This window comes from Cnephaeus nilssonii (genome assembly GCF_951640355.1).
Source record: "Cnephaeus nilssonii genome assembly, chromosome: 23".
Classification (NCBI taxonomy): Eukaryota; Metazoa; Chordata; class Mammalia; order Chiroptera; family Vespertilionidae; genus Cnephaeus; species Cnephaeus nilssonii.
The window spans coordinates 15,908,174-15,936,050 of record NC_137094.1 but is presented as its reverse complement, the minus strand read 5'-3'; the positions used below and the strand labels follow the sequence as shown (position 1 = coordinate 15,936,050).

General features: G+C 46.8%; 1 protein-coding gene across 2 annotated transcripts; it reads right to left on the bottom strand.

Moving 5' to 3' along the window:
- Positions 1-2,303: 2,303 nt before the first annotated feature.
- EGLN1 (egl-9 family hypoxia inducible factor 1) lies at positions 2,304-27,263 on the bottom strand. Of its 2 annotated transcripts, XM_079763527.1 has the most exons (5): positions 25,930-27,263; positions 9,433-9,552; positions 8,576-8,712; positions 4,830-4,897; positions 2,304-3,762 (listed from the first exon to the last, which is right to left on the bottom strand). In XM_079763527.1, the coding sequence occupies exons 1-5, from the start codon at positions 26,848-26,850 to the stop codon at positions 3,698-3,700; spliced, it is 1,311 nt and encodes a 436-aa protein (XP_079619653.1). In that variant the 5' UTR covers positions 26,851-27,263; the 3' UTR covers positions 2,304-3,697. The 2 variants fall into 2 exon arrangements, with proteins under 2 accessions (XP_079619653.1, XP_079619654.1); XM_079763528.1 differs by lacking the exon at positions 4,830-4,897.
- Between the last annotated feature and the right edge of the window lie 614 nt (positions 27,264-27,877).

Below are 27,877 nucleotides of genomic sequence, written 5' to 3'. Positions count from 1 at the left end.
AAGGGGCGCCCGGAGCAACGGGGAGAGGGCACCTGAGGAAGACAGCCGCTCAGCTCCCACAAAGGGCAACCGCTCCCCAGAACCACAGGTCGGAGGCCCCGGGGAAAGGAGGGAAGAACCGGGACAGTAAGAACAGTCAATCGTGGAAGACAAGTCACCCCGGTTTCCTCTGGTCTCCGCTTTAAGTGAGCACGTAGTCTATTAACCCGGCCTTAACCGAAGTTATGACGTGATGACACGAGGGAGATGGGGGATGTGGCAGGAGCTTGTGCAAGCAGCTGGGGCTGGAAAGAGGCCTGTGCGTGTCTTCCGTGTTGGGAAGTTAGAGATCACGCCTAGTGCTGAAAAATCGAGGTGCAGCGATGTGGCCATGGTATTTAGAACTGGGCAAACGCCCAAGGATCACTTCGGCAGCACAGACGCTGAAACTGGAACGGTACAGAGAATGTTAGCGCGGCCCCTGCACACGTATGACACGCAGATTCAAGAAGCATCCCCTTTTCTTAAAGAAAAGTCACTTCTCTGGTCCTATCTTATTTATAAATGGAGATCAAGTTTGCTCTGCTTGCTTGGTGTGTTCTGAGAAAAAAGTGTAAGGGTATTTCATAGAACACCAAAGGAACAGAATAATTTGGCAGAAAAAGTCTTCATCTCAATGCAAAGGAGACCTCTTTTGACCACACTACCTAATTTAATTAGTCTCCATCTCGAACTCATTTGTCCTCTCCTCGAATTCACCCAGCTGCATTTCAGTACAATTTTCCAAATGCCCTAAGATGGGCTGGGGGAAAACCCACACTAAAATATTTAAAGGCAAGATCAGTGACCATGTACATTGGCCTCATTTTGTAAGAGCTCATATGTTTTAGTCTATGACCACACAAATTAGTAACTATCCCCACCCAACAGGACACCTGTGGCCATTGGGGACAAAGGGCCGATGCCCCATCCTTTTGCAGCACAGGGTGACACGGATGTGCTCAAGAGCATGCGTGTTGGAGTTGTTCTAAAAATCCTATGAAAAGGGGCAGAACCCAAACGTTGAGAATCTCAGCACAGAGCTCAGGGACCCCAAGGGCAGGCCAATGACCCCCAGGATGTCTCTCTCACACTGGGCCCCCCTGTTGACTGGTTTCCCTTCCCTTACCATTTACAAAAGGAACAGCAAACGTTCTGAACCAAGCCAGAGGTGTGGGACAGTAAAGCACAGTATCCGATACAAAGAAAGTCAGTCTCTCAGAAAGAATTAGAAAACAGGAAAAGACAGATGGAAATAACAAGCATCATATTTTTCAAGAACAATTATACATCATTTTAATTAATTAGCTTTATAAGCAGCTTGGGAGCTCTTTCATAATGCAACACTGCTTTTCAAATTACATGACTTTGTACGGTCTATGTATGAATCCTGAAATCCGTTGCCTGTTGATAAAGGTCTGTGTTTTACAGCTGGTTAATGTGTTGAATAAAAACAGCATTAGAAGCTTTGTCTTTAACCAGGATTAAACACATAGAGGCCACAGATAATTTTAAATTTTGTTTTAAACAAGAGTCCTGCTTGGTGACAACATAACGACCCCACTAACATGAAATGAACCGATTTTAAATGGACATTAAAGAAATGGCTATTCTGGTTCTTAATCCTTTCACAATGACCTCCAAGGGCTTACATAAACTTCCCCAAACTACAAAACGTCAACCCTGCCTGGCAGCACAGCCCACCCTGCAGAGCTGCGGGTGGACATCGGACCATGACACGGGGCTCCCAGGCTGGGAGGCTGTTGCTGAACACCCTGACAGTCAGACAGACCTCCATCCACACAGCACAATCTGCTCTACACCTAACATGGCAGCGCACACAGAGACCAGCTGGCTGGGAGGCTCCCGGGCCAGGCTGCAGAGGCACTTGCTGTGGAGATGTTACACTGCATCATCGGAACAAGGAGAGGAAGTGGGACAAGACTGAACACGGGCTATGAAAAAGACATCAACTACAGCTTTGTCCTGCAGTTCTCCTCAGTGAGGCCGCAACACTGAGCATCAGTCCCACCCGAGGTCCACACTGTTGGTTTCACTAAATTTTTTTTTCATGTTTTACATGAACAACATTGATCTTTTAATAAAAATTACTGAGCTTTCCATAGAAAAAGTCTCTAATTGAATACAAACGATACAAATGCTTAAAACTGTTGTAAGTTGAAATATACAGAAATATTTCTGTACACTCACATTATTTTGGCCAAGAAGATCAAGGACAGAGATAGGAAACTGAAGTGGGCATTCCACCCACAATGCATGCAGAATACAGATGCCACCCTGTGCGCTTTGCCTGGGACACTGAAGTCTAGACATCCGTTCCGGGTCATACTTTAGGTGACCAAGCCTGGGAGGCCTTGTGTGATTTTGTAACAGTCCCTCTTTTTCTGAAACGTAAGAAGGAAAACTCATACAACGTGGAATTATCTTGCTGTTCACGTTTGATTTTCTAAGCTAACGGCACACCTTTTGGTACCGACCAGAGGCCCGCATCACGGTGGGGACCGCCTCAGCGGCGGCCTGGGGAGTCACTAACATCCCGCCTCTGACAGCACAAGTCAGTTTCGAAGCACAGTCTCCCCTAGAGGCTACCCAACGGGAACCGGTTCTGACCTGCGGATCAGGGGGGTCAGGAGCAGGAAAACGTAATGGCAAAGCTCGACGTGCAGCCAACCCGACGGGCAGCCAGAGGACAGGCCTGAGGAATGGGCTCTTCTGCTCCAGAGCAGCGGTCGCCGGCGGGCGGTCCGGACCCCTGGTGCTCCCCGAGGTCCGAGAGGCTGGCGACCGCTGCCCTACAGGGCACACCTGAAGCTTAGGAAAGCCCTCTACCCCGGGAACTTGATGCTGAAGATAGCCTCAAGTTCACGGAGCGCCAGTCTCTGTAGCTCTTTAAAAAATTTAACCTAAAAAATAAAACTGCATTTTTCTCGCTGTGTATTTTTTCTTATAAAACATTCGGAACTAAGAGTTATTGGTAGTAAATGGTGATGGTTTTACTGTTATGTCTCATTATTAACAATGTCAACAAAAACAACAGAAGCCATTTTTAAGAGTTCAAATTAGTGTGAGACAGGACTACAAAAAATCCGATTTTTCAGCTGGTAATTAAAGTGCTCCTTCTTGTAAGTAAAAAGAAAACTGTCAGTCACTGGCAGCAATCATTAAAAGAGGTCTTTTAGGGCAAAATTTAATAGTACGAAGAGGTTTACAAAAATAGATTGATGCTATTTTGGGGGACAATGCTGTAATTTTTTCTCAATTCAGTTTTGATAAATTGTACCTGATCATACAAAAATTACTTCAAATTCAAACTTGACTATATAAAAAAGGGAGAGATGAACTGAACTCAGCTAGATGGCAGATCTGACAAAATGTAAGAATGAAACAATGCTACCTAGGGCACTTATTCATGTCCAGGTGTGGAGACCATTCTCAGCTGGTAGCTTATATTCTTCCATAAGCAATCACAGGTTTGCAGTCAGTCATGCAGTACAAAGCCACACGGTCAAATCTTCTTTCTGATGCAACACAAAAAGGTGGTTTCTGTTTCCTTATTGAAATGCCAACTGGTTGGCTCTTTTTCTTTATCCCACTTATGTGTAGTCACAAGTTGACAATCATTGGAGGTAAAGGAGGGTATTGCTGGATCAAAGTCTCTCTATAAGACGTCTTTACTGATTGAATCAGAAGGTTTATTTAGTTCAACCCTCACACCTTTTTCACCTGCAAGGTAAAACAAAAAGCAACAACAAAAAGTCATTCATCAAGCACCAGCCAGCTGCTGTTACTGCTTCCCACCGAGTTCCTAACGGTATACACAGGTCTCAACTTGGCAAACATACATCATCTGAAAGCTCACACCTGCACTTCCTTCCACCAGCTCCCCTGGGCACTGCACTATGATGAATGCGTCACTCTGAGCTAGCAAACCTTCGAAGAGAAAAGACATTCTCTACACAGAGATTTGTCTTTTAATTTAAAAAGTAATTTAACTTGTTATAAAAGAACTAGAGGCCCGGTGCACGAAATTCGTGCACGGGGGGGGGCGTGTCCTGCATCACTAAAAGCACACACACTACTAGGCTCTGCCAAAAATGATGACTTTAAAACCTATAAACATCCCATTTGTACAGTTTCATAAAAGGAGGATCTGGGATGATCCAAGGCTCATGAAAACACAGCTGGTGCATCAGCAGCGTGCAGACTGAGCAGACTTTGGAGATAAAAGGTTAGAGAAAGGACAGGTGAGGGTCCATCAGACGGGAACTAAGACCGGCAGCTCAGGGAGACAGGCCCTAAGTGGGGAGGGCCGGCATCCTGAGGACCCTCAGGCTTGGCACCGTGTGCTGACCTACGGCCACCACAGCACACACTCCCCACGCCTGCTGGGTTACTGATGCTGGTGCTTCCACGCCTCTCCTTTGTGCCATTTTTCTTCACACCCCCATTAGACGTGGAAGACCTGGAGGACTCGGTGGAGCATGTACGTTTAAAAAGGAAAGACGTGAACTTCCTTCTGTGGGCACCGTGAGAGGAAGCCCATGGCAGTTCCCAGAGCTCAGCAGCTTGCGACCGGAAGGATAATCACACAGAAACGCAGCCTGGGTTGTCATGTTCTGACTTCTGTGCCTCACGCTTTCCTATGCTTTGGACAATTTTTATGGTTAAAGATAACCCTGCCGCTGACTTAAGAGACGTCCTCTTTGAAATAAGGGGATCGAGGACTCCGACCAAAACCAGGACTGTGGGCATGGTCCTTCCAGTGCACCCTGGCCCCAAACGCTGTTTACCTGTTTGATATTTTACTTTAGCTCGGGCTCTCTCATCTGCATCAAAATACCAAACAGTTATTGCGTACCTAAAAGAAAATTTAGAATAGGGTAAGAATGATCACACTGGGGAAAGGTGGCATGCTGTCAATGGTCTATAAAACGTGTCATGTCAAAGTAACGTCTCAGTCGGAAAGTTACCGGGATCAGTGAGCCGAGTAACCTCCCACTCATCCAGCCTCGATGCTCAGAGCACAGCAGGGAAGCAGGAGCCGCTGAGGGGTGGCGCCCAGGGATGCGTTCCCTGGCTTCCTGGGTGCCTTAGCTACGTGATGATGGCCGGCCAGCCCACAGCCCACACACAGGTGCTAAGGGGTAGAGAACGGCCGCTGCGCCTTCCAGAGCAGGCGCTCTGAGGGCAGAGAGGGCAGAGGACCCGGGGCCGCGGCTCTGCAGGGCCGGAAGGACAGCACTGTGTGACCCTGAAGTCATGACGGATGCTCACAATTTTACAACCTCGAGTCACCAAGAGAGACTTAAAATATGCTAGGAATTGTCTAGGACTTTTATCGAAACAGTTGTACTGTCTTTAGACACACAGGTTAGCTGAACTTCATCTTCCTGAAAATTTCACTTATTTGGAATATATCATTCCACAAATAAATGAGGAATCTCTGCTTTATTAAATACTACCCAGTACATAGTTACCCCTTTTGGTACCAAAAATGGGGGAAATGCACACACACCACAGGAAGTGGCCGCGTGTTACAGTCACCTCCTTAGGAGAACACAGCGGGCGGGTAAAGCACCTTGCAGGTTCTGCAGAATTCACTGGGGGAAGCAGTATCGATCGAATGAAGAGCCAGTACATGTGACAGAGCTGAATCGTGTGAAGTATTTGAAGTGATGAGTCAAAGGCAGAGCAGAGTCTGAGAGTTTGGACAGCTGGGGAAACTGAGGCCCGTGGAGCTGTCAGATGGTGAGGGACAGACCTGAGGTCACGGTCCAGCCTCCTGACTTCTAGAATCTGCTCTTCCCCAACCTGTCTTAACATCTAGACTCTTCTATGTTCCCGAGAGGCCTTGGTAAGAGGAAGGGGGCACAGGTATGGGGTTTTCTCTCTCTTTTGCCCATGCCCCAATGAGTTTCTTGGTCATCACAGTCCTAGATACTGGATCAACTCCCCTCCCTAGCCCTCAGTCCTTACCTGGACACAACGGCAAACCACCACATGGGATCTGTCTCTCCCTCATCTGCCACTGGCCCCCGTAAAGAGCCCCTCACGGTAACCTCTGCACCCACATGGGATCTGTCTCTCCCTCCTCATCTGCCACTGGCCTCCGTAAAGAGCCCCTCACGGTAACCTCTGCACTGTCCTTTTCCTCCCAGGCCCGAGCGACACCTTGCTTCGCTGTCCTTGCTTGCCGACATTCCAGGCCCAGCTGAGCTCTTCCTCCTGCTGGACACTGGACACCAGACCCATCTCACCAACCCACACACTGTCCCCTCCTCCAAACGCCTGGCACTTACCCTCCATAATCACCTGGCACTTCCTTCCTTTACTACCTAAAACTGTTTGTTACCTCTTCATCTAGAAAGGGTACAAACAGACCACACTCAGGACTCCATGAAAAGGAAGGTTTGTGAAGCAGTTTCTAGGCCAGAAAAGGTTCTAAAGAAGCGGTCAGGCCCGGCTGGCGTGGCTCAGGGGTTGAGCATCGACCTATGAACCAGGAGGTCACGGTTCGATTCCCAGTCAGGGCACATGCCTAGGTTGTGGGCTCCATCCCCAGGGTGGAGTGTGTATAAGGCAGCCAATCAATGATTATCTCTCATCACTGATGTTTCTATCTTTCTCTCCTTCTCCCTACCTCTCTGAAATCAATAAAAATATATTAAAAAAAAGGAGCAGTCGGGGCAGAACTGAGCACTGGAGTGCTGAGGGGGATGGGATTCAGTCCCACCTGTCGTGTATGGACCAGGCTCCCAGTTTCCATTCTTGGTTCCTTATGCTCTCCAGCCACAAACTGCTCAGCTGGCTGCTCACTCTATGAATGAATTAGGGCTTTTAAAGGCAGCATGGCTCAAAAAGAAGCAAAAAAAAAGAGAGATGACAACAATCTTTAGAATTTGAATGCCATCAAAGGCTGGCCTGTCCTTAGCATTATTCAAAGCCGACTCGCCTGGCCAGCGTGGCTCAGTGGCTGAGCGTCAACCTATGAACCAGGAGGTCACAGTTCGATTCCCAGTCAGGACACAGGCCTGGGTTGCAGGCTTGATCCCCAGTAGAGAGCATGCAGGAGGCAGCCCATCAATGATTCTGTCATCATTGATGTCTCTCTCTCTCCCTCTCTGAAATCAGTAAAAATATGTATATTTTAAAAAGCCTACTCTTCTCCGGTGTCTGAGAGTATGCCTCTTCTCATCATATCAAGCAACTGCATGACAGTAATTCACCATCATGATGTTCCAAGTCCTTTTGACAATAAAAAATAGGTACTTAATACATGGTGCTATTTTTCTACAAGTATTTATTTTTAAACAATGTCTGTATCATCTTCCATTTTAACAGTCTTAACATTTTAATTGAGCCACAATAAATGCTAAAAAAAAAGACTTTAAGAAACACCTTAAACAGAATAGGTATAGAATTTTAAATCTTGTAAAAAAAAAAAGAATATAATGTGGAAAGAGATGCTATTATTAAAGCTAAAGGTTATTTTTTTTTCTTTTTAAATATTTTATTGATTTTTCACAGAGAGGAAGAGAGAGGGATAGAGAGTCAGAAACATTGATGAGAGAGAAACATCGATCAGCTGCCTCCTGCACACCCACCACTGGGGATGTGCCCGCAACCAAGGTACATGCCCCTGACCAGAATCGAACCTGGGACCCCTCAGTCCGCAGGCCGACGCTCCATCCACTGAGCCAAACCGGTTTCGGCTAAAGGTTATTTTTCTAACCTTAACTCCCACACATGACAGCCTTTTCTCTCCTCTATTCTTTTTTCTCTTCACTTCTGCTCCCTGGTCACCTCTGATTTCTCTACTTGGTATATTTTCCTACATCATCTCTCTCTCTTCCCTCCTCCCCACCTTTTGAAAATCTGCTTTTTCCTTCTCTATCTCTTCTTTCTAGTGAATGCAGCTGACCCTGAACAATCCTTGTTTGAACGGCATCACCTACACGTAGGTTTTCTTTCAAAATATACTGTAATAGATTTATCTTCCTTGTGATTTTTCTTAATAACATTTTCTTTCGTCCGGCTTACTTTATTGTAAGAACACAGTATGTAATACATATTACATACAAAATATGTGCTCGTTGACTCTGTTATCACTAAGGCTTCTGGTTAACAGTAAGCTATTGGCAGTTACGGTTTTAGGGGTCAAAATCACACACGGATTTTTGACTGCCTGGGAGGCTGTACCCCTTTAACCACACACTGGTCAAGGGCCACTCTACTCTCACAAGATCAGAGGAGGGTGAGTGGTTAAGAGATGGACAAACAAGGAGAGGGGGCTGGAAAGTTGACAGGGCCCATGCGTCCCCTTTCACCCCAAACAAGGAGCGCTGTGCAGAGTCACATGTAGTACTGACTGTGAATAAATCTTGTAAAATTACTCACATGCAAAGTTATGACTGAAGCATGATGATACAAGTCACGGAAGAACATGAAAATACTCATTAGAAAACTTAAGTTTATCTTATCTACCCCCTTCTGTCCTGCCATCATCTTTAACAGTTGTTTCTTAAAGGAATACTACCTTGTAGCATATGCTGGTTGTACTTCATGAGGGTTGCGGCGGTCAGACCAGAAAAACAGCAGTCTATCAAATTTGGGTTCAATGTCAGCAAACTGGGCTTTGCCTTCTGGAAAAATTCGCAGTATACCTCCACTTACCTAGGAAAAGAGTCAAATATCTGAGTGTGAACAACCAAGAATGCTATAAAATTAACTTTAAGGGGAGAGGGGAGTTCATTACAGTGACTCAAAATTCTTAACTGGATTCACGACATATATATCTCAATTAACAAGGTCTGAAGGTGAGTTGAAATTCTAAGTAAATGCACTGACACAAGAAAAAAATCATTTCCTGTTTTAGGGTTTTTGAAAATACTGGATAAAACAGATGAGTATTATCTAAATCCAAATGTCTTAAAATGAAGTTTTAAGTTAGTAAACATTTCTTACTTATAGGGTGGGACACAACTAAGTTTATAGTTGTTCATATGGAAAATTTATAATAATAAAAGCATAATATGCTAATTAGACTGGACAGCCGAACAACCTTCCGGACGAAGCCGGGGCTGTGAGGGCCGAGGCAAGCCGCGTGGCTGCGAGGGCCAAGCCCCTTGCACGAATTTCATGCATCAGGCCTCTAGCATTTTAATAAAACACTTTTGTAAAAGTTAAATTTTAGATGAACACTTCAATAACAAAGTAAAGGAACCCACTTTTTGATATATTAGTATTTATTTCATTTTACAAAGATCTACGCCTAATACCTAAGACTGAAACAAATCTAAGAAATTTTTGACTGTTACATGTGTTAAAGACAGTGTTACCTACGGGGAGTATAAATATCTGTGATAAAAAAGAATGTTCAATTAAGTTGCATACCTTGGCATCCCAGTCTTTATTAAGATAATATATACATGTTACACATCTTCCATCTCCATTTGGATTATCAACATGACGTACATATCCTGTTCCATTGCCTGGATAACAAGCAACCATGGCCTGCGTAGTAATAAAGATGATTTTATAAGTCCATGTATGAATTAAAAGAGAAAACAGCTTATAAAAGAGATCTCTGGTTTTTTACTACTCTTAAACTAGAGGACCGGTGCACGAATTTGTGCACCAGTGGGATCCCTTGGCCTGGCTGGTGATCGGGCTGATAGGGCTGCCTCACCCAGTCCCAATCAGGGCCGGCCGGGGGGAGGGACCGCGGGAGTTTGGCCGGCTGTGGGAGGTTGACTGTGGGAGTGCACTGACCACCAGAGGGCAGCTCCTGCATTGAGCATCTGCCCCCGCCCCCTGTGGTCAGTGCATGTCTTAGCGACCAGTCGACTGGTTGTTCGGTCGACCAGTCCTAATGGTCGCTTAGGCTTTTGTATATAGAGTCCTTCTCTTTAATAAAAAAAAATCACATTTTGTAGACAAGAGGAGGCTAAGATACTCTGTGTTGACACTATTTTAGAGAACACCAGGTCCGTTAGCAGTGGTGGCCTGTGACCCCTGCTTCTCAGCACCAGGCTAAGTAACTGAATGAACAGAGTTAACTGTTTATTAAAACAGAAATGTTACTCACTTCTGAGCTGCTTTCCCTGGAGCCCGAGGGCTACATGGAGGTACATGGGGATGGCGACTGGGGCGACTGGTGGGCGATGCAGTGAAATGACCTTTGACGAGGGGCCGCATTTATCTGTTTCCTTTATTTAAATGCCAACTGAGACTTTTTGAAAATAAATAAAAGAGCCATAAAAGAGAAGTTTTAAACAATTGTGCTAATTAAATTTTATAACCCCTGTTATGGCTCAATTACCTCCATCTAAATGTATTATGTGAGGTGGCCATTGCCACGTTAGCCTCATCTGGTGTTCCCTGGTCCCCTCAGTTCTGCCACATGAGGAGAGAGGAAGAAGGGGGTGAGCGCTCGCAGGGCCTGCATTGAATCTGCACCTCCGTGTCGATGCCGCTCTAGGAAAGGCAGCAGCACGTCACTCTACGGACAAGGGATGAAATGGAAAAGCTCCAGGCGAGCCAGCAAACCAGGAAGCCCCTCAGTGATGGGCTCCGTGATGCTCCGGCAGGAAGAAGAGCCCCAGACCGCAGACGAGCCCCCGGGCCCTCAGGCCCCAGGCCCCGGAGCAGCCCCCAGGCCCCGGACTGGGAGGCCGAGGACAGGGAGAGCCCACGCTCACCGCTCACCGGGAAAACCAGACTGTCAGGAAAAACTGGAGACCTAAAAGCCAAACTCCTGGAGGCTCTGGGGGAAGAGGAATTTCGTAGGAAACCTGCAAAAATGTGGAAGGGTCATGAACCCATTCAAATGGCCGTGTGGCCAAGGAGTGACCTGGTGAATCGTCATTTAGGAATCCTGCACGTGCTGGGACTTCCCCCGCCGGGATATCAGAGGCTTTAAAAGGTACTTCTGTAAGCCTCATGAAACCTGGCAGCTACTGTGTTTAAACCAGAATTCATATTTTAACAAGTTACCTCAGCTATGGTTGGATTATCAAAATTTAAAGTTCCTTAAATGTAGCATAGCGTTTCCAGTTTTGAAATAACGTTCATGCTGGACTTCTTAATTGGCAATTTTGTTGTCCTGGTGTGCTTTATACAGACTTGGGTAAAAAAAGACTGTGATGATGCCCTAACCGGTTTGGCTCAGTGGATAGAGCGTCGGCCTGCGGACTGAAGGGTCCCAGGTTCGATTCCGGTCAAGGGCATGTACCTTGGTTGTGGGCACATACCCAGTAGGGGGTGTGCAGGAGGCAGCTGATCGATGTTTCTAACTCTCTATCCCGCTCCCTTCTTCTCTGTAAAAAATCAATAAAATATATATATTTTTAAAAAGAGACTCTGATGTTGCTGTTTTTGCTTAGTTTGTATTGCATATGCAGAAGTCCCTCACATACTCTTATTCACAGTATTTTTAGTAAATTCAGTTTCTTTTCTCTTAATCTCTTGGTAAAGCGACTAATAACTCCTTCTAAACATGCTTTCACCTGCTTAAGCACCTAGTCATTAGCAGCATTGAAAATATTTACTGAGCACCCACCACATCGCACGACAAAAAGCGTCAGCATGGGTCCGTCTGGAAGGACTTAGCTGCAAAGAAAGAAAACACCGCGCACACACAATAGGAATGCTCAGCAAATCATAAAGAGAAGGAGAATTCTGGGAAAAGGAACTCCTCGCGTGGGACAAAGTAATAGGACCGCGTGGAGCTACACACACCTCAGCTTATCTTTAAGGGACAGATGTGATTTGAAAAACTGAAGGGAAGAAAAGCAAACAGTGTGAGCATAACAAAGACAGGAAGCAGTTAAATGGCAGTGAGGTCCTTTCATAGGACCTAAATTTAATGTTACACATAACATATCTCATAGGTAAAAGGAATTTGGTAGAAATAGGATAAAATCTTGAAAAGCAAGCAGAGGAGACAGGACGTAGAAGGTAACCAACAGTGCGCTCCTGTGGTCCTTGAGTGGGGCCAGCCGGGAGAGGGTTTGAGAAGGCGGCTTCCTTACCCTAGGACTTACACGGAGATGATTATCACAGACCAAGTGCCCCGCTGTGGCCCCGCCCCCACTGCAGAGTCCCGTGTGGCAATGCCGAGGCCCACAGACCATCGTGTTTGAGGAGGCCTCTGGGAAGTACTCAGGAATGGGATTGGTGTCTTGTAAGCTCTGGAGGGAGCCCTGGCCCGTCCTCGGAGGACACAGCAGAGCTCCGTCCCCAGGAAGGCAGTCCTCCCGGGAGACCAGCACCGATGTCCTGACCCTGGCCTTCCCGGCCTCCAGGGCTGTGCGCAGTGACACCTTTCTGCCGTTTACCAGGTTCCCGGCCCGTGGTGTGTTAGCCCGAATGGACTACTGGGACACACCCATAAAGGGTACAGTTATCCCAAGAGATGTCCACCCGAGGCACTAACCCTCAGGATAGGGAAACGCATCCAAGTCCGTCAAGAAGAAGGAAAGGCTCCCCGCCCCAGAGGCGTCAGGGCCGGTGACGCCCGGGGTATCCCGGTCCTCCCCAGCAGGACGGCACTCTCCCGCCTGGGGTGGAGGCCGCAGAAGGGTCCAGACCTTTGCTGAGGAGGCACCGCAGCCGCCCGCTATAGAATCCTGCGGTAGGTCCCTTATCTGCCATCTCTTTGAGACACCAACTTTAAATATTTCCGTTGCCCATTGGGAAAAGCCTATTTAAACATAAGCAAACAATGAAATACTACTTTTCCCTTTTTGACATGAAAATATACATGATTGAGGACATTCTTAAGATTAAAAAAACCCGAAATTTGTTTTTTACTCTGAGAATGAAAGGAAGGAAGAGGTTTGGGATGCTTCTCTGGAAACTGAAGACACTTGTTTCTGGCCTTGGGAGGCGTGCTTTCAATATGAAGCTGAACCAGGAAACTTTAAAAAGAATTTTTCCCTTTTGAACTAAATGATTTTGGAGCACTGATTCAAAGCTAAGAGAACTCACATTTTATGAGCTGTCAGTGGACTCTGTTTGCCCTGAACAAGAGGAAATGGTTTCCTAGCTGGAAATTCTGTGAAAATATATTGCCTTGGGCTTACACTCTGCCCTTTGGAATGTTGAGAGCTGACATTTAGTAAGAAACTCTTCACAACAAATCTAGGTAGACACAATCTCGCCATCTGAGATCGTAGAAGAGTGGACCGCAAGGAGGATAAACATCCTGTCAAAGTCGCCGAGACTAGCCGCAGAGGTGACAGTCCAGAGGGGACTCACCTCCTGTGTTCTGGCTCAGTTCCTGGCTCAGTGAGGCGTGTTTAGTCTGACCCAAGAGTTCAGATGAAATTGGCAACACAGGGTCCGAAGTGACTCCTAAGTGACACACGTCAGGCATAATGCTCAGTGCTCCCACGGACAGGTGTACTGTGTAAGGCCTTTTCCAGCTCTCTCCTCACACCTGTCCCCATTCACTCCCAAAGCACCCCCCCACCCCCCGCATACCCGCGCGGTTTATATAAATCTAGCTCAAAAGGGGGAAAACAGGTCATCGAAAGAACTGGACTGAGAGCAAGTAGGGATTCACTATAAGGTAATTTTTAAACTTCTGATTCCAATTAAACCCGTATAGTTTATGTAAATCTCACTTCCTAAAGGTACAATTAAAAACTTTATAAAAAGTTATTCATTTTGTTCACTGCATTAATTAGCATATTGCATGGGGGCAATGGAGAAGGGCAATCTATGTGCACTTAAATCTCTTGACTTTGTTGCTAAATTTCATGTTATACATAACATATCTCACCATAAATAAACTCAGACTATGTTTGGAGAAGTAAAAATTTCAAACCTGTATCCTGGCAACAAAGAAACGAGCGCTGAAAAGAAGACCCAGCGCCAAGAAAAGGGCATTTCTCCTGTCGGCCTCTGTCCACGCAGGGCCAGCAGGGCCGTTCGGAGACCAGGGCTCAGACCTGCTCCGCTCACGCCACGCAGCCAACAGCACCGGCAAAGGGAGCGCTTCGCGAGCACTGGGACAGCTCAGAGCTGACTTTGTGGAGGAAGCAGTGTCTGAGCTGCGCTTCAGAGAATATAAAAGTTGGAAAAGGGGACATTTCCAACGGAGGGGGTCATACCAAGGAAGTTTCAAATGCACAACACAGAGCATACCTGGTGATGAGGGACACTCAGGTTGGTAAGCACAGAGTTCTTGGGAAAGGGAGGAAAACAGGAAAGCGAGGAGGGGCCGCGTTATGGAGACACCCAGTGCCTGCTAAGGAGATCGACCTTCTGCGGGCGGAGGGGAGCCATTGCTGTCTGGGCTGGGGCGCAACATGAGCACAGCTGCGTCGGAGCATGACAAGAAGAAGGCAATGGGTTTGGGGCAGGAACAACATGCCACAGAGAAGACGAGGGGGACCAAAACGTCAGTAGACAAAGCAATGGCATTCTGATGCAAGGAGGGGCCTTGGGCAGAGAGGAAGGGGGAGGAGAGAAGTGAAAGGACTTGGCAAGCACTTTCACAGACAGAGCAAGGGACAGGCTGGGTCAAAGGTGGGGGAGAGGGTCTGTGTCTGGTTGAGACCAGCAGACCACTTATGGCAGCAGGGAAGACGGGTGTGGGAGAGAGGAGTTCAGTTGTCGGACATACTGAGTCTGCAGGCTGGTGGGCCATCCCGGTGGAGATGTTCAAAACGCAGCTGATAATGTGAGTCTGGAACTCCACAAAGAGGCCATGGCTGGGGATGCAGACTTAGGAGCCATCTTCATGGGGACAGCTGAAGCATGTGGCTGCCAGAGATTGCCAAGGAAGAGAGTGTGGGGAGAGAAGAACAGAACAAAGGACAGGTTCGCATGGAGTCAGTCACGGAGAATAAGAGCTCATTAGCTTGGCTGCTTTCCTGGCCAATAGCTGACTCATTGTAAAGGATTTTTGACTAATGGTAAATGATAAACATATAAAACAAAACTTACCAAGGCATTTTTAGGATTTTTCCTTAAAATGTTTTTTATAAAACGTTTTGCTATTATAAACAATATTGTAAAACAGTTTTGAAGCTCTACCATTGTACATATCCTTGTATCCTTGATGCCTTCCGGAAATTAAATTCCTAGGAGTGAAATTATGAGGCTTAAAAATTTTTATTGCCAAAATTTTCTCTGTTGATATTAGCTTACTAGAGGCCTGGTGCATGACATTCATGCACTGGGGGTTGGGGGGGGGTGTGTCCCTCAGCTCAGCCTGCGTCCTCTCACAGTCAGGGACCCCCGAGGGGTCCTTAGCGCTTCCCGGAGGCAGGAGAGGCTCCCACCACCTCCACTGAGCTTGCCACCCATGAGCCCGGCTTCTGGCTGAGCGGTGCTCCCCTGTGGAAGTGCACTGACCACCAATGGGCAGCTCCTGTCGTTCCACCATTCAGTCGATTTGCATATTAGCCTTTTATTATATAGGATTATTAAATGAATCAAATTCAATAGTGATGACTCCAAAGTTATTCTATGAGTTGATAATATCCACAAGATGATATTGTTGAAGAGTAAAGAAGCTACAAAGCATGAATGAAAAACAGCTAGCCCCCAAACATCCCATATTATTTTAGGGAAGAAAATTAACTTTTAGGATTTTATTTTAAAAGCCTCCTAATATAGACTACATGGTAGATAAAAGAAATATCAAATATGTAATAGCGCCCGACCAGTATGGCTCAGTGGTTGAGCATCAACCTATGAACCAGGTCACAGTTCAATTCCTGGTCAGGGCACATGCCCAGGTTGCAGGCTTGACCCCAGTAGGGGGGAGGGTGCAGGAGGCAGCCAATTGATGATTCTCTCTCATCACTGATGTTTCCATCTCTCTCTCCCTCTCCCTTCCTATATATATATTTTAAAATAATAGCAACAAATTACAAAACAATCTAATCTGTTTACATCAATAAAACTATAAAATGAATATAAGCTCCTTTGTATGTGATTTGATCCAATCTTTCACATAGATACTAACTTATTTGTACATATAACTAGCTTTTAAAATTAACATCTAGGAGCATTTGAGATCTTGCTTCCTGGCATATGTCATCAGTTTAGCTCAAATAAACTCTTTAAAATTTTAAAAAATAAATAAAATTAACGTCTAAGGGTTTTGATTCTTAAGATGTACCTTAAATAATTAAATTAATGATTACTAATTAAATATTAATTGCCATCTGACTGCATTCTGCTCAGGGGAAGGTGTGAAGAGAGAAAGATGCTTTGATGAAGGGGTCCCTCAGTTTGAATTACTTCATTACCCATAACCCTTATACACTGACCAGTTTCTTTTTTCACAGAGCCAAGACTATGTGCCAATTGCCCAAGCAAAACCATATTCGTTTTCATTAAAAACAAGGTTCATTAAAAACAAGTCAAGAATTCTGAATCTAAACTGGACTTTAACCAACACAATGAATGCGAGCAAAGGTTCAGAATTAAGGCAGCCAAGGCCAAGTCTGAATACTCTGAAAAGGCACTGCTGAGAGCTAAAAATATAATCACTTCTTTAAAAGCGTCTTGTAATAATCAATTACTCAACATTTCTTCTGTTACTTAGGTTAGCATTGTTCCAATTTCATAGCTGGAGAGTCTGGAGAGGTGCTGAGTGACTTGCCAGGTAACTAGAATCCAGAGCAGAGCCAGCAGGCCCAGCCCCCATTCCTGTCCAGTCACCTGCCCGCTTCCTGCTCTCCCTTCCCGAGAGATTTCCAGGATAAAGAACACCTGCAAGAATCTTTAGAGTCAATATGCATGAGAGCAAAACCTTACAGTTACTATGCACCACCAAGCCGGTCCTGAGAACGAGCCGTATGAACCAACTGCTCTTACATATTTTAAAGATACATCCTACCTGCACTCTCAAGAGATGCCTCAGATCTAACAATTACAGAAACTATTTATAATATAAACAAAACCAACCAATATGAATTCTAGTTTCACTTTTGTTGAAAGTACCCCTCCACCCAAGCCCTTGTGCACTATTATTACTGAAGTTTCCATTTTTTAAAAACTCAGATTAATCTTACTGCCAGTTATAAGCACAAAAACAAGACAGGACACATGAACGGGGGCAGGGAACAGGACTCTGTGAAGGGGTAGAGGGAAGAGAGAAAGAATTCCAATCCTGTATTAACCATTAGTGATAAAGGCTGTCAGTCTTTTATAAGAAAACTAGAGGCTCGGTGCACGAAATTGTGCACGGGTAGGGTCCCTATACCTGGCTGGAGATCAGGGCCGATCTGTGGGGCGACGGGTGGGGCGATTGGGGGGGAGGGGAGGCCCGCTGGCACCCACTTTGGCTGGCCTGGGGCCTGTGGGCTGTGGACAGCTCCTGCATTGAGCATCTGCCCCCTGGCAGTCAGTGCACATCATAGCAACCTGTCGTTCCGCTGTTCCGTCAATTTGCATATTAGGCTTTTATTGTGTAAGATTGCACAAAACACAGCAGATGTGCCCGGAACCATATGCTCCCAGGGGAGACATTCTCACTGAGGTCATGGCTTCCATCCTGGTACTTACAACTTTGTTTCGATTTATAGCCAGACCGTGCAAGGCAAACATCTTTCAGAAGTGTATACTGTATACCACTAGTATATGACTTAAGGTGACAACTATAAAGGGGAGCAGGGAGAGACAAAGCATAATTCTAGACGGGGCAAGAATAGCAATTGTATAAACACAGAACCTTGCTCTCCCATAACCAGGCATGAAATGCTTAAAAATGTTTTTTGTTTTGTTTGTTCTTTTAGAACTCTTCTTATAACAGGGGTTCTTAATATAGGGACTATGCATGGGCTTAATTATAAGCAAAACTTTGCCTGTATGTTCATTTTTTAGGGTGAGAAGGTATGTAGCTTCCATGAGGTTCCTCAATGGGCCCAGAGCAAAACAAAGAACACTACCATAATTACCTTGAAAAAAGCTTGTAAGCTTTTGGGAAGGGATGCTATCTATTATCATACATAAATTTTAGCCAAAATACTCTAGGCTGTAACCACTATAAACTACAACCATTCTTTTTCTTTGTACAGAAATAATTTGTGGTAAATACTAAATCTCAGACTACTTTCTTTACCAACTAAAAAAAATGTACTTAAGAGAATGAAAACACACTTTAAATATAAAAATTAAGCAAAGTTGGCATGAAAAATTCTTTATAAGCATAAATATGTATGCATTTCAAGACCAATTTCAAATGACCTCTACGCTGGCCAGTTTCCATGCTCAGCACCACCAGTGCCCTCTTTAAACAGTTAAGTCAGCTGTTTCCACGAAGTTGTTTAAATGCTTGAATGTGGTTAAAGCCAAAGGTTTACTGATCATAACAGTTCTGGTCCTGATTAACCCATGTGCTCTTTTGTTAAACATAACTCTTAAACCTCCTTTAATATTATTTGAAAATTTGAAGAAATTCTTGTTCTAAAGCCAAATCAAAACTATGATAATTCTATGATAATTTTAGAAGCTTAAAATTTTGCTCTTGAAATTTTTTACTCTGCACATCAATCACGTGGTATCAATATGGAGCTTTGTGTCAGTTTGCTGGCCACAAGCTTCTCTCTTCCAGGTCATCCATTGTGTCTCTTTATTTTGAAGTGACCGTCGGTGGGGGTAAGGGCGGTAAGATATGCAGTTCCTATCCCTTCCAGATTCATGGATAGGCAGGATTCTACCACAAGCTGTAACCTGATCAACTGAGACTGGGCCTAGGCAATGATGTAAAACTTCATTTCACCTTCAGAGCAGACCTTTCTCCCAGTATCTGGAGTTAAAAATAGTTTAGGCCATGTTGGCCTGGGTTATTTTTATCAGGAAAATAGGGACTAGAAACAGCATCGTCAAGTTGACCTCAATAGGACAAAAACCCTCATAGACTTTCAAAAAGTCTCCCTGTAGTTTTAGAAACTGGTCTGAAAGAAGGGGAAGCAGAGGTGAGGTGCAGGGCAGGGTGGCTGAGGCATTCACTAGTGTGAACACAAGTAACAAGAACAACCAAAGGTGCTTGGCATGCTGAGACAGATCGCATGAAACAGCTCCAGGAGCTACTTCAGGAGTCAAAGGCATATAAAGTCTGCAGAAAAGAGAGCTCGATGGAGGCTCAGAGTTGAGGGAGATAGTTGGGAATGGGACTCAAGCACGATCTTAAAGAATGTATGAGGTTTGCATGGCTGGGGTAAGGGTGTGGGAGTCAAACAATTCACAGAGGTGTGGGCAGGAGTGAGAAGGGGAACAACAGGGGAGAAACTAGTCTGCCTGGAACAGTGCTTGTATTTCAAAGGTAACAGATCACAGCGGGCCTAAGCAGTTGATTATTAAATACATAAGAATCAAACTGTTAGAATACGCAGCTAGGTAGAGATGAGCTAGCAGAGGTAGCTAGGGCTTGAAGGGAGACTGGTGACACGTAACAAGCTGAAAATAGACAACAGAGGAGGCAGGCCCCTATGCGAGGAGAAAGACTCAGAATTGGACGAGGGTCCTACCCTCAAGTGGCTCCCAATTAGCACAGAAAACCACCCATGTGGGGGCGTGCAGGAGGCAGCCTGTGAGCGCTTCTCTCTCATCGCTGATGTTTCTCTCTCTCTCTCCCTTCCTCTCTGAAATCAATGGTGTAAAACTTTAATAAAAATGTATTAAAAAGAAAGAGAGAGGGAGGGAGAGAAAGAAAAGGAGAGCAAAGAGAAGAGTTCTTGTTGTCAGCACGAGGAGTGCTGAGATTTCCTCCGTGGCAGAGCTGCTGAGAGCACGCTGTGCCAAGAAGCCCTCTGCCTTTGGAGGAGAAAGGATGGGGCTGTAAGGTCAACAGCAGTAGCAGCAAGCACAGCCAACGTGAAGGAGTGTGGGAGAAGGGAGCACAGAACTTTTTTGTTCAGGCTCTGGCTGAGAAGACGTATGGACAAGCTGCTATAAATGGAATCTGAAGAAGTGGGGCAAGAGCAGAGGTGTCGGGGCAAGATAAAGGAGTAACTATTTCCTTCCAGCTGCTCAAGCCCAGCACCTGGTGTCGTTCCTGACTCCTCTCCCCACTTCCTCACATCTAGTCCGTCAGCAAAGCTCACAGACTCCACTTTCAAAATCCATCCAGGATCCAACTAATTGTCCACACACGTGCAGGTATACTCAGAGCACCAGCCCTTAACTTGTTTATTTTTGTCTTAACATTAACCACCCAATCGGTCCTGTATTTACTTAAACATATGTTCACTGACCATCAACCCAACCCCCCGGCCCCTCACCTACCTCTAGTAGAATTTAAGCTCCTTGAGAACAGGAGGCATTGTGTTCCGTTGTTCAGTTATTCCTAGCTCCTAAAACAGTGTTTACACATAGAAAGTATTCACTTCGTAGTTGTTGAATAAACAAATGAATGAAAAGCTTATCAAAACAGGACTCAGAGAACAGAGTAAGCAGCGACCAAAAGTACAAGTATTTTCTTTTGGTAAAGAAATAGGATTTGGGACAATGAATATGGAAAATAAGAATTCCAAATACTTGAAAATTTTTAATAAGCAGAGACTACAGATACTATCCAAGTGGTTCAGAAATAAAGCTTCGACTTGGTTCGGGGGAAATGTGATAATGAAGTATCAAATATTCCAATAAAGGTGGCAGAACAGTTCAGAGTTTGGACTAGAAAACACAGGCGAGAAATAAAGTATTGTAAGGGAAGACTTTGGTTAACCATCTATCAGTTTTTTGTTTGTTTCTTTCATTTTTCTTTTAGAACAGAAAGATTTCAGCTGGAATCAGAGTCAAAGATAAGCTCTGAATGTGACTCAATAAATGATCTGAATGCCATCCTAGAGTTAACAATGTTTCAAGTGCAGAAACAAGGGCAGAGTGGAAAAGGAGGTAGAATGCAAGCCTGGGAGTAAAATGCACCCATGACAACTGTGTAAGCATGTGCGCAAATGCAAGGGAGACTGGAACATCTGGTGGCATGCGAGAGGCCTCAAGCAAAAAATTGAAAACAACTACGCTGATACCATCCATCGAAGGCACACCAGAAAGGAGCGGGCGTCGGGAACCAGGGTGGAGGTGAGCAGCCATAGATGTCCAGGCCGACAGAGGAAAACCAGGGGGAGGAGAGCAGAGAAGGAACATGTAAACCAGAAACACAGCAGAAAGGCAGTTCCTGCGCAGGAAACACGGGAGGCCAGGCCTGTTTCAGGGAAAATGGCTTTTATGTCGGAGGAAAGGAAAGAAAGTGAGTAAAGAACATCTAGGGAGATTAGGGAGGAATTATCTAACGGAAGAATATTTAAACTAGAAAGAATGTCAAATCAACCAAAGTGTAGAATGACAAGGGTAAATGGAAGGAAAAGGAAGTCGTAAATGTTCAAGAATCCTCAAAAAATGGCATAAAATACATCCAAATTAGTTAAGTGGAAATACGTAATTTTTACATGAGGTGCGGCATAAAGTTAAATATGAGAATGAACTAAATCAAACGTCAGTTTTGTCACTAACCAGCTCCATGACCTTGAACAAGTAAGTCACTTAACCCCTCTGGGAATTATTTCCTCTGTTTAAAAAAAAAGTGTGTGTGTGTGTGTGTGAGAGGGGGGGGGCGGAGATAGAGGGAGGAAGAGGGAGAGAAGTGGTTAGGTCAAAAATGGGTGATAATTCTAAGTCTTTTCCCCTCCAGTTTATAAGAGGGAGAAAGATAGGAAAAGAAAAAAATGTTAAATGGGAAGAGTAATAGCTAACAGTTTTGCGTTAGTCCTTTACGATTTAAAAAGTGCTTTTCCATCTAGGTACTCACAGCAAGCTGAGAGGCAGAGACAAGTATCACTCAGTACCTTCTACAAAGGGGGTCACTGAGGCACAGGAAGATTAAGCAACTGGTTCAAGGACACAGAAACAGTGGCAGGTCCAGGAGCCAACCCAGATCTAACAGCACAAAGTCCACTACCCATCCACGTTTCGATGCCCTCCTATGACTAAGGTTTTGCAGGGTATTTTTGTGGTGTATTAGGTAATAGATAAGGGACGAGTTATAAACATGCCCCCAGAACACACCTCACAAAAAACACCCTTTTAATTTAAAGTAAAGTTCTTTAGAATGAAAGGAGTTGCCTTATACATAAACTACATGTAAACCAATTCACCACACAAAATGTTTTCCTTTAAAGTTGAACTTGGTTCAGTCACAGCCTACCATTAAGGCTACTCGTTCAGTCTACAGGTATGTCTTCAATTTTAAAGCACTAAATAAAAATCAGTGAAGTATCAATGTTTTCAGCCTTTCTGCATACAGAATAACTGACTTTGATCTTGAATTCTGAGATAGCTATCAAATCATTAAACAAACTGCTTCAATTTGTAAGTGCTGGATGCCCAGAGTATTGAAAAAGCAGCAGAAGTAGACGGAGAAGAAGTTCTGTTGGTGACATCTCAGAGCACTGTCACCACGCCGACAGCAGTGACAGAGGAACAGAATCTTCCTCATCCTATTCTTGGCTCTGAAAGCTATAATCAGCCAAAGCTAAGTAACTAACTGCAGTACTAAGTGAAAAAATCTTAGGAATATAATCTGCTACTTGTTGGTCTCAACCTAACTTACTCCTTTTTTAAAAATTTCACTCCTTTTCTTAATGTACATTTGAACTGAACAAAGTTTTGGATAAAGTTCTAACAATATGTATATGATTTTAGCATTTTTATTTTAACAGGCAAACTTTTTCCCTTTAGAGTGGCTAAGAATCTCCAACTGAATAATAGTTTGACACTTTCCCATGATCCTTAGTGCTCAGCATTCCTCTTCCTCCTGTGCCCCCAGGTAAAGGCACCTATGATTTCTGACAGACACTCCTCTTCTCAAATGAGCAGACCCCCACTACACCCGACTGGACATCATCACAAACAAGTCTTCCTGATGCAAGAAAGGGTGGGAGACAGGATCAGGGATCAAAGGGCAATTTAAGGGCAAAGGGAGGGGGGGTGAAATCCCCCCAAAAGGGCCAGAGAACGTACAAACAAGAGCTGTTACATCTGAGCTCCCGTTTTTCCTGTATTACTTCATCCTTCCCTGGTAGTTCCTCTTTCAAAGTAGATGGACAAGTTGTGGCCAGATAAGTATGTCCGAAGTAGAAACTTGGGGGAAATCAAAGCCTACACTGAAGGAGCCACAGCCAATTACATATCATGTGACTATCAGGCCCTGACATACACAAAGACCATACAGAATAATGAAAATGAGAAAAAACATCAGCTTCTTGTTCAGAAATCTGAATTCAAGTCCTGGTATGCTGCATGAATTTCTTGTAACACATGACCCAATTTCCTGGGGCTCAATTTTTTGATCTAGGAACAGAAATAATACAGCCATGATCTGCCTATTTTATAGAGTTGCTGTGAAAAATCTGAGAAAAATACTACATTGGGGCAAGCAACTTTTCAAATCACTCATGTTGTAAAGAGAATAAAGTTCTGCCTCTCTCAAGTTACTATACTAAATGAACATGATTCAAGTGGATAACTATAAAGTGGTTTTTTAGCCACTATCCAAAGTAAACATTGTATAGTCACCTAATCAAAAGTTGATATAGCCCAATGGTAACATGCAGTTATTCACATACAAGGCTAATGCTATTCATTCACTCACCATCAACAAAATGTGTATAAAATTTTAGTTTCAATAGTGTGCTAAGTAATCTATACTTTTCCATCTAATACCCTACCTATGTGCAGTGTAGTTAAAAAAAAGCACGTAGCTTGATATTTGAAGGACCTAAGTATGAATCCTGCAGGTTATCCTAAGTGTAGGCTTTGGACAAGTGGGAGCTGAAATACCCTCAGATGTAAATTAGGAATGATACTACCTACAGGATTAAGATGATCATAATCATGCCTGTATTAAAATTAATCTGGTGCCTAACACACTGTGGTTGCTCATGATAGTATGACTGCTGGTATTCTGACTGCCTTCCCATTCTCTAATATCTTTGGATTTTTTTTAGGAATAGTTAAATCACATAATTAAATATGGGTGTTTAGCAAAAAGTCTCTCAGCCGAGAAGTACAATGAAAGGGATTCCCTAAAATCATTTCCAGATGCTGAGCATAAGATCAAATCTAAAGGGTTTAAAGTCCATCCTTCCTTCAGTTAGTCCTTTCCCACACGTGTAGTCAAATAATTTAAAGCCTAAACTACTGTTGCCTTCACAGTGGGACATGTAGGAAGGAGATATTTTCTAACAGCAACTGCCCTAAGAGAGGCTGACTGCTGTCCCCCGCGAGAAGGAGAGGGGTGAACAGTGAAGAAGGAGAGAAGAGATTTTAGACATTCTCTTCGTCACGGCTTCAGCTGAAGCTTATGCCTCCACAATATACTTGGTCAGTCTTCACAGAGCTGTATTAATATTCCCTCAAGCTCGTTCCTTTCCTGCTCTAGGGTTCATGACTACACTCACATTTAATCCATGACAAAGTCATTTAAAAATATATCAATGAAGATCTGATTAACGACCAAGGTTAAGGTTGAATAAGCCCCCTTTTTTTCTTGCAGCTTAATATTAAGCAAGTGGTTTTTTTTCTTTTTCTTGAGACAACATACTGAGACGTGCCTTCACCCAGCAATGAAGCACCAAACGTAAATCAGATTTCCCACGGTATTTCCCTCAGCAAAATATCCATGTTTAGAACGTCCTTGCTCAGCCTGAGAGTCTTCCATATGGATGATCAAAATAGATGGCCTGACCCACACCAAGAACGACCAGGAAGAGTCAGCCTGTTCCTGCAAACACCTCCTGGGTGTGATGGTCTCCTGAGATAAGCTCTCCGAACTTACAAAATCAGACAGAGATGGATGAAGGAGGGTGGAGCAGGGTGGCCTGGGATGAACCTGGATACAAAGAAAATATGAAGACCTGGGAAGGAAAATGCAAAAGGACTGCAAGAGATTCTTTAGGAGGGATGAATCCACTGTGTACCACACTGAGGAGGCAGGCGGGATCAGTAGGTAGGAACTGAGGAATCTGGGGGGGGGAGGAAGGGGGGGGACTGCAATAGTAAAGAGAAGAAAACAAATGTCACCAAAAAAAAAAAAAAAATGTCACCAAACTGAGATGTTAGAATGAGCCCTCACTCCTGCTCCAATTCCACATGTGGGCTGTTTTTGTTTTCCCCAGGAAGCTACAAAACAGTTCTTTTTCAACCAAGGGATCAACAAAGCAGATAAAGGAAACCTGTGCTAAAAATGTAACCTACCTACTACACGGAGAGGTCTGGGAACGGAAACACTTCTTTCCCCCTTAGGTAGTGGGATTCGAAACAGGAGGGACGCGGGGAGGGGGAGGGGGGAAGGGCGGGGGCGAGGGAGGGACGGGGGAGGGGAGCAGCCTAACTCTTCCAGAGTGAGGAATCTGACTGCGCGCTTACTTTACATTTATCTTTTTGTGGTCAGCTGGCAGATTCCTAACGCCACACTGCATTCGACTCTGCAGGTCGGTATCTGACGAGCGGTTGGTTCAAAAACCAGAGCATGGAGGAGAGGATGCATGCACTTGCTTGGAGCAGTACTTTAATACCCACCCCCCCCCCACACACACACACACCCACGGGGCGGCTAAAACCCCAGTGAGGCTGGAACTCACAGTGCGATGCGAGAGAGAAGGTACAAGTTTAAAGGGCCAGCCTACCTTCAGCCAGAAAACTATGCGATTGGACGGAAGTTGGCAAACGGGCAGAAGGTGGGAAACGGGTGGGGGGACACACCAAGAGAAAGGGGCTACCGAGATAAACACCCACAGACGGGTCCTAGCCTTCCTCTTATCGGGGTTCTGCACCCGGAGATCCTTTTTAGAGAAGAGACTCGGTGCTCCTCGCTTTACGCGGCCGCCCTGCCCGCCGTGGGCAGGGCCGAGGCCGCACACTTACTTTCGTCCGGCCATTGATTTTGTAGTTGCCCAGCTTCCCGTTACAGTGACGGATCAGGTCGTCCATGCGGCTCATGAGCAGCCCAATGGTCTCGCAGCCGGGCTCCTTGCCCTCGATCCAGGTGATCTGGTCGCCGCGGATGTCCTTGGACGAGTCGCTCTTCTGGCTGACCAGCTGGCCGTCCGTGAACTTGCCCGTGTCGTGCAGGGCGCGCACCTCCTCGCCGATCAGCTGCCCGGTCTCCTTGCCCAGGAAGTCGTCCACCACGCAGATGCCGTGCTTGTTCATGCAGGGCACGATGTACTCCAGCGCCAGCTTCAGCGCGGGCTGCGGCTTCGTCTGCCCGTTGGGCCGCAGGCCGCCGGCGTGGCTCAGCCCCTCGCCCGGCGTGTTGCTCGGCGGGTACAGGTTCGCCTTCTCCTGCAGCAGCGACGAGCGGACCAGCGGCTCCTCCTTCGCCGACTCCGCCTCGGCCGCCGCCGCCGCCCGGCCCTGGCCCTGGACGCCGGGCGCCGCGCGAGGAGGGGACGCGGCCGCCGCGGGCTGGGCCTTCGCCTTGGCCGCGTCCCCGGCGGCGGCGGCGGCGGCGCTGTTCCTGCGCGGCGCCGCCTTCCTGGCCCGCCGGGCCCCAGCGGCCCTAGGCGGCGGCGCGGCGGGGGCCGGCGCGGGGCCGGGGGGCGGGAGCGGGGCCGCCGCGGGGCCGGGGCCGGGGCCGGGGCCGGGGCCGGGGCCGCCCTCGCCGCTCTGGCACACGAGCTTGTGCTTCTTCCAGTCCTGGCGCTGGTGCTCCTTGCTGCAGTAGAAGGAGCTGCGGCAGCGGCTGCAGCGCAGCAGGTTCTCCATCTTCCCGCACAGCTCGCAGTACTGCCGGTCTCGCTCGCTCTGGCTCAGCCCGCCGGGCCCGCCGCTGTCATTGGCCATGGCGGCGGCGGCGGCGGCGGCCGAGCAGGAGGGGTGGCGGCCTGACGGCCTCGCCCGAGGCCGGAGAGCGGGCGGCGCGGCCGGGCCCGTCACTGCGCCATGCACCCGCCGCCCCTCGCCTCAGGCAGGCCGGCTCGCCGCCCTCGGCCCGGCCGCTCCCTCGTCCTCGGGTCCGACCTCGGAGCGCCGGCGGCCGCGTCTCAGGGCCGCATCGCCCCGCGGGCGGGCGGAGGGAACGCGGCCTGCGCGGCGAACGGCGACCTCCGCTCGGGAGCGCGGGCCCGGGCGCGGGAGACCGGCCTCCTGGGCCGCCGCCGCCTCCGCCTCCCGGGCGCCTGGCCGGCCTGTGGAAGAGCGCAGGGCGTGCAGGCGCCACTCGCTCAGCGCACTCGGCACGTACACCACGGCCCCGCCGCGACCCGGGCGGGAGGTGCGCGAGGGCGGGGACGGGGGCGTGTCTGGGGGGCGGGGCGAGGGGCGGGGTCGCGCGCACGCGCTGGGCCTGCGTGCGGTCCCGCCCAGGACCCCGCCCCTCGCCGGCTACGTCCCGAGCATGCGCACAGACACCGAGGGGGCGGGGCGGGGCGGGCCGTGGGAGGGCGGGGCCACTGCGCAGCTGCGGGGCCCGCGACCCGGACGGTCCACGGACGGTCCACCTGCTGGGCCCGCGCTGGCCGGGAGGGCCGGTCGCAGTATGGCTGCTGTTTGCTTAACCCTCCGGTGTGCTGTGGGCGCTCTCTGGACTCGGTGGCACGGGGTCTGCCGCAGCCCTCGTTGTGCATCGGAGGAAACGGGAATTCAGAGAAGTCCGGTGACCCGGCCGCTGTCGCGCAGGACTGGGACTGGCTCCAGGCATCCGACTGTCAGATTCCAAAGCTGTTTTTTCCATGACACCAGTGCAGCCTCTGCCTCAGCAAGGTCTGACATGACAGCAAACACAAATGAGCATTGCTGCGGGGTTCATCCAGGCCCTCGTGCCGGGTTTGGGCATTTGAAGGTATTGACGTTTGATTTGATTTTTTATTTT